The sequence below is a fragment of the Camellia sinensis genome, chromosome 15, assembly GCF_055761805.1.
Source record: "Camellia sinensis isolate YWXY chromosome 15, ASM5576180v1, whole genome shotgun sequence".
NCBI lineage: Eukaryota > Viridiplantae > Streptophyta > Magnoliopsida > Ericales > Theaceae > Camellia > Camellia sinensis.
In genome coordinates, this window is record NC_138975.1 from 32,319,546 (window position 1) to 32,327,274 (window position 7,729).

The 7,729-nt window shown below is 32.4% G+C and overlaps 1 protein-coding gene across 1 annotated transcript; it reads left to right on the forward strand.

The window, feature by feature from the left end:
• The first annotated feature begins 5,763 nt into the window (after positions 1 to 5,763).
• On the forward strand, positions 5,764 to 6,631 carry LOC114258769 (histone H1-like). Its single transcript, XM_082909393.1, has 2 exons — positions 5,764 to 5,984; positions 6,085 to 6,631. The coding sequence occupies exons 1-2, from the start codon at positions 5,916 to 5,918 to the stop codon at positions 6,475 to 6,477; spliced, it is 462 nt and encodes a 153-aa protein (XP_082765519.1). The 5' UTR covers positions 5,764 to 5,915; the 3' UTR covers positions 6,478 to 6,631.
• Positions 6,632 to 7,729: the final 1,098 nt, after the last annotated feature.

Below are 7,729 nucleotides of genomic sequence, written 5' to 3' on the forward strand. Positions count from 1 at the left end.
TAATTACCATCGAGTAGATCCGAGGTTTCAAATAACCATCGAAGCATTCCTCAATACTCACTCAGAAGTCCTTGCTAAGGTCCGCCGTGAGGTGGCAGCGATCTGGTCGCTGGAATTGAAACTTTGATCTCCGCCAATCTGTTGAGAGAAATGAAGGTAGTGGCGCGATCAGTCTACGAGTCTTTTTTTCTCTTCATTCTATTGTCCCCTACCGCCACCACAGGTGTCACGCCTCGAAAATTAACACAACAAAGATTCACCAACTTCCATTGTTTAATGTAAACACAAGTAAGTCTCAATATTAACATCATTCTCAAATCTCCAACATTTGTATTCATAATCACCAAGAGATTTACAAAAGAATGTTCCACATGTAATTATACATTCAACATCCCTAGTATATGAATCTCTAACATGTGGCATAACAAGTCAAGTGCAAATAAATGCCCTCAAGGGTTACAAATTCCAAGGCTTAAACCTAGTTACACAAAGGTGGCTTCGAACCCAAACATATAAAGCCCTTAGCTTGTCAAAAATAATTACAACAAAGAAAATAGCATTATGCTCTGAAAACATATTCCGCGCCTCTAACTTGACAGGATCACCACATCATTTCCTGCACAAAATCCCATAGGGTGAGCACAAAGCTTAGTAGAAAAAATCTTAACAAAGTATATACATTTTATACAATCTCATGGGATGAATACATATGTCATCCCATGTTCAAAAGCATATATCTTCATCTTTTGAAACCTTTGCGCACAATGTAATCATGAAAATTTAACAATTCAATCATTTTAATGTAGTTCAAAGGAACGGTAAATATAACTCAGGTAATCCCTAGGTTGGTATTTGCAAGTAGACATAACAAGCACTACCAATCCCCAGTTTACTAGTAGCTAACCGGAAGGCACATAGTACCTCCTCCGCGCGTGTTTCTGATCTTTCACCATGGACACTCAGGCCAACTTAACCAATACCAACTACACCCTCTATCCGGACTTACCAACGTATTTACCGAAAAAAAAAATCAATATGATCTTGTTTCACAAAATCATTTCCTTTCTCAAAACAATACCTTTTTCCAACGCAATATTCAAAATCCATTACACCAATGACAAAATGGAATGGCGATACAAATGTCCAATGCAATAATAAAGTTTCACTTAAACATCTCAACAATACCAATTCGAAAGGTGATGATAATTAAATCAAGTGCCAATGCAATATATTTATATTTATATATCAATGCCTTAAAATTTCTCAATTCATCTACACAATCATCTATTGTAATCAAATCCCACATTTCTTATCAAAATAACATCACAGTATATTTTTCCAAGAGACAATATAACAATATCAACATTCATGTATTCTCCACATGTTAAATATCATTTTTAGCATTTGGTCTTTCCAAAATAACACCAATAAGCTATTACTCAAGCTTTCCAATTCTACAATTTCTCATGAAATCTCTTCATTTGATACAACTATAGAATATCCTCCATCATTTACTCACATAGTAAATTATCAAGTTTCAATTTCATAATATCACAACCTTTTCTCAAAATTCCCAAATTTTAGGGTTTTCATCAAAACAAGGTTTTTGTTCCTTTTTTCTTTTTTTTTTCTTTTTTTTTTTTGTTGAAAAGATTTTTCCAAAAACAACACCCACACCTTAGAACATGCTCATATTCTCAAAAGCTTTAAGAAAAGTAGATGAAATCAACCTCTAACATCATCTAGGGTTCAACAACCCAAAATCATATCTCAAAACATGATGAAATACTCAAAACATGTATAAACTTGCACACACACACACACACACATATATATATATATATATATATAATTCAAAGATTATCTCTACCTTAAACTTGAGAGGTGAAGAGAAAGAAAATCCTAGAAATCAACGTTGGCGAAAACACGATTCAATCGATTATAAACGTAGGTCTTGTCGGCCTCTTCGATTTGGTGTGGAAAGCCCTCTCAAACTCTTAAAGATTGGAGCTTAATCTTAGAGAAAAGTTGGATTTTAGTGTGTTTTTAGAGAGAATGGAGAGAATAGATATATATATAGAGAGAGAGAGATAGGGGAGAGAGAGAGAGAGAAATCTGTGCAAAAAACACTTTTGGCATTAGTTTTGAGGAAAAAAGCATGAATTTCGAGACGGATGCACCAAAATCCACCCGAGCGGTTTCAATTCCACACGAGCAGAATTCCCAATCCGCATGAGCGGAAATTTTTGCCTTAAGGGTGGATTGCTCCAGAGAGCTACCTAGAAAATTACTCAAAATCCACTCGAGCAGGACCCAAAATTTGCTCGAGTAATTTTCCGCCTAGAAAACTCTGAAAATTTTGAAAAACACTGTGAGGATCTGCTCGGGTGGTTTTTAATTCTGCACAAGCGGTTTTGCCCAGAACTCAGAGAGTGATTTTGCAAACCAAGGCAAGTTCCAATGCCTAAAACTCAAAATTTTCAACCGGGAAACGTTAAGAGAGGTTAAGTAGGAGTAGAAAATGAGTCTCAACGACCTCATACGATAAACAAAACACCAAAAGAAAAGCATACAACTTAAGCCCAAAACCCCGGGACATCATAACCGACCACCCATTGCACTCCTCAAATTGCTCTCTCAAGTAGCCCTCTTTCTCTCTCATTCCTTAGATCTCAAATCTTAGATCTCTCTCTCTCTCTCTCTCTCTCTCTCTCTCTCTCTCTCTCTCTTCAAATCTTCTCTGATCAAAGATGATGCTGATGATGAACGTAGAATGGTAATGCCTCAGATCTAAAAGATCTGGAACTTCTCCAACGCTGGCTCGACATCATCATCTCTGACAAGGTTCTCCTCTAAAGCCATAGATAGAGGAACTTAGTCAGTCAAATCAAATGTCGGAACACTAATTCAACGATCAAGGTCGATCAAGCATTTCTGACAAATCAAACCGACGGTTATGGAAGAGTAAGACTCGATATTCTCCTCTCTGTCTCTGTCTCTGTCTCTATCTCTGTCTCTCTCACTCTGTCTTTCTCTCTCTCTCTCTCTCTATATATATATATATATATTACAGCATAATATTGTATTAGAAAATCTTGCTTGTTGTCAAAATTGTATGTTTCGAAAATTTTCATGAAATTTTCTCTCATTTTCAATAGATAAATAAAATAAAAAAATTGAACAAATAATAAGTTTGGATAGATATTTGAACAGATAAGAGAAAAAATTGAACAAATAGTCAAAAATTTAAGTAGATAGTCAAAAAAAATTGAACAAATATAAAATAATTTGAAGAGATATATATAAATTTGAATAGATAGTCAAAAAAAATTAAACAGATAAATTAAGAGGTAAAATTGATAACAAAATGGCATTCAAAACAAACAAAATGATTTTTTACCAAATTATTTTATAAAGAGTGATCTCTCACCATTAAAAAAATGACCACTGAATTTGATGCTTTATACTCTCTCTAAGTTGGATTTTTTTAAATAATTTTCTCTTAAAATTAATTTGCGAATCTCAAGTTAGCCACTAATTTAAATTTACGCCTAAATATGAATTTATCTGATGTTAAATAAAACTTTTACTTAAATTTGAATAAATTTTTTAGCAAGTGCCAGAGATTGCCTAATAGCAATTACGAATCGACATGGAAACCACCTATTTTGGGTTGTAGTTTGGTTTTGGAAAAATAACAAATCAATATCAATTTAAAAAAATAATTATAAATTTATGATAAATTTTATACACTTTATTGATTAAAGTTGTAAATTCTTCTATAAATATGTAATAATTTTAGATGTACCACTGATATATAAATTTCCCTTTGATTTTTTAAATAAATAAAAAAATAATTACTAGTTGATTGGGTATAGTAAAATCTTCTAAACTATTGAGAAATATTATTTTGATCTCGTAAACTATAAAATCGTACAAATAAATCCTCTAAACAATTGAAAAGTATCTCACTTTGCCTGCTAAATTGTAAAAGTGTATAAATATTTTTAAATTATAAAAACGTACAAATGTGACCGTTAATGAAAAAAGTCAAAGTAAAATACATCAATAGTCTAGAGGGTTTATGTGTATGTTTTTATAGTTTACGGAAATAAAGCAATACTTCTCAATAATTTAGAAGGATCATTTGTACGCTTTTAAAATTTAGAAAGTTAAAGTGATATATCTTAATAATTTAAGAAATCTCTGTATAAATAACCCTAAATAAAAATCAATTCTGAAAAAAAAGGTAAAAGAAAAAAAGACACAACAATTGTGTTTTCTACTACATTCCTCAAAATTTCTCGTGTTTGGATCCTCTGGAGTGGAGTCAGGGCCGGCTTGAGATTTAGGAGGCCTAAGGGGAATTTCGGAAATGGGGGCCCTCTTACATTAAAAAAAAAAAAAAAGTTCATGGATAAAACGATAAGTTGCAACTTTTTTATTTGTTTATAGCCACAAAAAAATTTACTTGCACATATAATCATTAAAATTATAAACAAAACAAATTAATGAAACAAAATTAGGGCAAAAAAATTAGGAAAAAATTATTCAATTAAAATTGATAAAGATTTAGGTAAAAAAATTGGGGCAAAATTATTTATTCCACTAAAATCTAATAGATAAAGAAGGTTAAAAAAAAAATAATTATGGCCCATATATTGTATGAATTGTTCTTCTTGGGTCCAAACACTTTTTTTTTTTTAATATATATTTTCATTTCAATAAATATGGGCCAAACTACACTTATAAATAAATATGGCCTAAACCATACATGGACCCAATAAAATATTTTGGGGCCCTTTAAATTGATCCTTAAAAAAAAAAACACATATTGAATCTTTAACATTTTATTAAATTTGGGGCCCTATTTTTAGGCCAAAATTTTGGAGCCAAAGGCACAGGCCTTACTGGCCTTAGGCCAGGGCCGGCCTTGAGTGGAGTGGGCTACCATGGAGAGTCTTCTCGCATTCATTTTTTTGTTAAAAAAATTCAATATATATTTAAATAAATAATTATTAATCAATGAGAAATTTTATAAATATAATAATTATTTGGGATTATTTAAATAAATATATTTTTTTAAATTTTTATAAAAGTATGTATTAAAAATATAAAAAGGTGATGTGACCTACATTGTTATATTTATCTAAATAAGTGTACTTATTTACACTACACAAATCTGTACTTTTAGTGACCACTTTCCGCGACTAATATAAAGTTGGTAGGTAAAAGTTACCTTTTGGCGACCAAATATTAATTAGTCGCGAATGATTATTATTTTTGGCGACCAAATATGAGTTGGTCACAGAAGGTCATATTTTGGCGACTAAAAAATGAGTTGGTCGCAGAAAGTGTTATGGTTTTGGCGACCAACTGCAAATTTGGTCGCGGAAGGTCACATTTTGGAGACCAAAAAATAAGTTGGTCGCGGAAGATCAAAAATAAGTTGGCTGTGAAATTGGCGACCAAAAGTTTGGTTGTCAAAAATTTATTTTTAGCGACAAAAAATATTTTAGTCGCCGTATATTGAGTTTCGGCTACTAAAACTATTTAGTCGCCGAATGAAAAATAAAAAATTATTTTTTATCTTTGGCGACCAAAATTTTGGTCGCCAAAAACTTATTTTCAGCAACCAAATAAAAAATATTTTTATTGTTTAAAAATAAAATAAAATCTGTATTTGTGCTTTTCAACTAGACAAAGACTAATCCAATCAAATGATTTAGGCTTGAAATCATTTAGGCAGTTGGATTATTGGAAACATGAAAACAATTTCCGCCAAAACATAAATTTTGAAATTGAAATTTCAAACTTAAAAGTCTTCATAAACAGAGCGCGGGGCTCCACTTCCTCTATCAATCCCAAAACAAAAGACTTCTTCCAAAGAAATGGCAAAACTAAGCTACTAATCTATGGCTGTCTCAGGCAAAACCACCACCACCACCAATCCATCTTCAACTCTCCATCCTCCTTACTTACAGGTCCTCTCATTCTCTCTCTCTCTCTCTCTCTCTACTTTTAGTTCTTGTGGATCTATAGTGAAAACATTTTTAAAATTTTTGTTGTTGTTGTTTGATGCAGATGATAAGCGAAGCAATATCGTCATTGAAGGATCGCACAGGTTCGAGCCAACCAGCGATCGCGAAATTCATGGAAGAAAAGTACAGCTCTCTGCTTCCTCCAAATTTCAAGAAAATGTTGTTGATTCAATTGAAGAAGTTTGTGAAATCGGAGAAACTTGTCAAAATCAAAAACTCGTACGAGGTGTCTACATCTGAGAACGTGAAATTGGTTGCTGCTGCTGCTGCTTCTATCAAAGAATCCGAGAAAACAGACAAAGCTGTTGTGAAAAACGGAGAGAAGACGAAGAGGCTGAGCCAAGTCAAAACTCCAAAGGCTTTGAAGAAGAAGAAGAAGAAAGTTTCGACCCCTGCGAAGAGGAACTCATCCAAGTCGGTCAAGGTTAGGGCTTGATGACGATGATGTTTAATGGTGATTTCAAGTTATACATATGTAGTAGGAATATGGAATGTAGTAATAGTAATCTGACTGTTAGATCTACGTTTCTTCTAATTTGCTTGTAAGTCTGACTTTCTGCATACATATTGTGTTTAAATATTGTAGGTCAGGTCTTGAGTTTGGTACTAATTTGGGTTCTCATGCTCAAAAGTACCTCAAATATATATATATATATATATATTTCATGACATTTTCTATTGAGGCATACAAAAAATTAGTCGACTGGAATACCATGGAATACCATTTTTATTGGAATATTTTTATTGGAATACGTTTTATATGTTTATTGGAATATATGTTTATTGAAAAATTAGTCGACTGGATATGTTTATTGGAATACCATGGAATACCATGTTTATATTTCATGACATGTTTATTGGATAGAATGGAATACCATGGAATACCCTTGCTTCCTTTTCTGCTTAATATTGGATTAAAGTTTTATAAACAAAAACTGATTGTTCTCCAAAAAAAAAAAAAAACGAAAAAAAAAGAGATTTGGCGACTAAAAAATTAGTTGGCAAATTCTACACTTTTGCGACTAAAATCATTGGTCGGTAATTTCTTATTTTTTGGCGACTAAATTGTTAGTTGGCGATTCCTTGACTTTTGGAGACTAATCTGTTTGGTCGTGGAATGTGACAATTGGCGACTAAGATATATGGTCGGCAAAATATCACTTTTCGCAACCAAAATGTTTTAGCGACAAAATGGATTAGTCACAGTAATGATATATTTAGCGACAAACAATTTAGTCGGCAATTCCAACTTTTCCCGACCAACCAAAATTTTGGTCGCGAATTACTTTTCCCAACCCTCAATTGGCGACCAAAGTAGCGACCAAAAAAATTGGTCGCGGATGACTTTTGCCGACTAAAAATGGGCTTTTAGCGACCAATTTTTTGGTCGGCAAAAGTGTTAATTCTTGTAGAGTTAGTTTATGTCAAATTTCAAAATTAATTTAAAGTTAATTTCCTAAAGTCCTATTTACAAATGTTATGGTAGCTTAGGTTCTATTTAAGATTTTTTAAACCAATGAGTCCTATTTAGTAAAACTGAGAATATTATCGGTTGTTTCCAATTTTTAAAACTATGAACATTATCAATTTTGCATACTAATGTTCCAAATAATTGTTTCACTAACTGATAAAAAAACAGAACATGAGATTAAAGGTTTTTGCCGTTCTACTTATTGGTTTGATTCAAC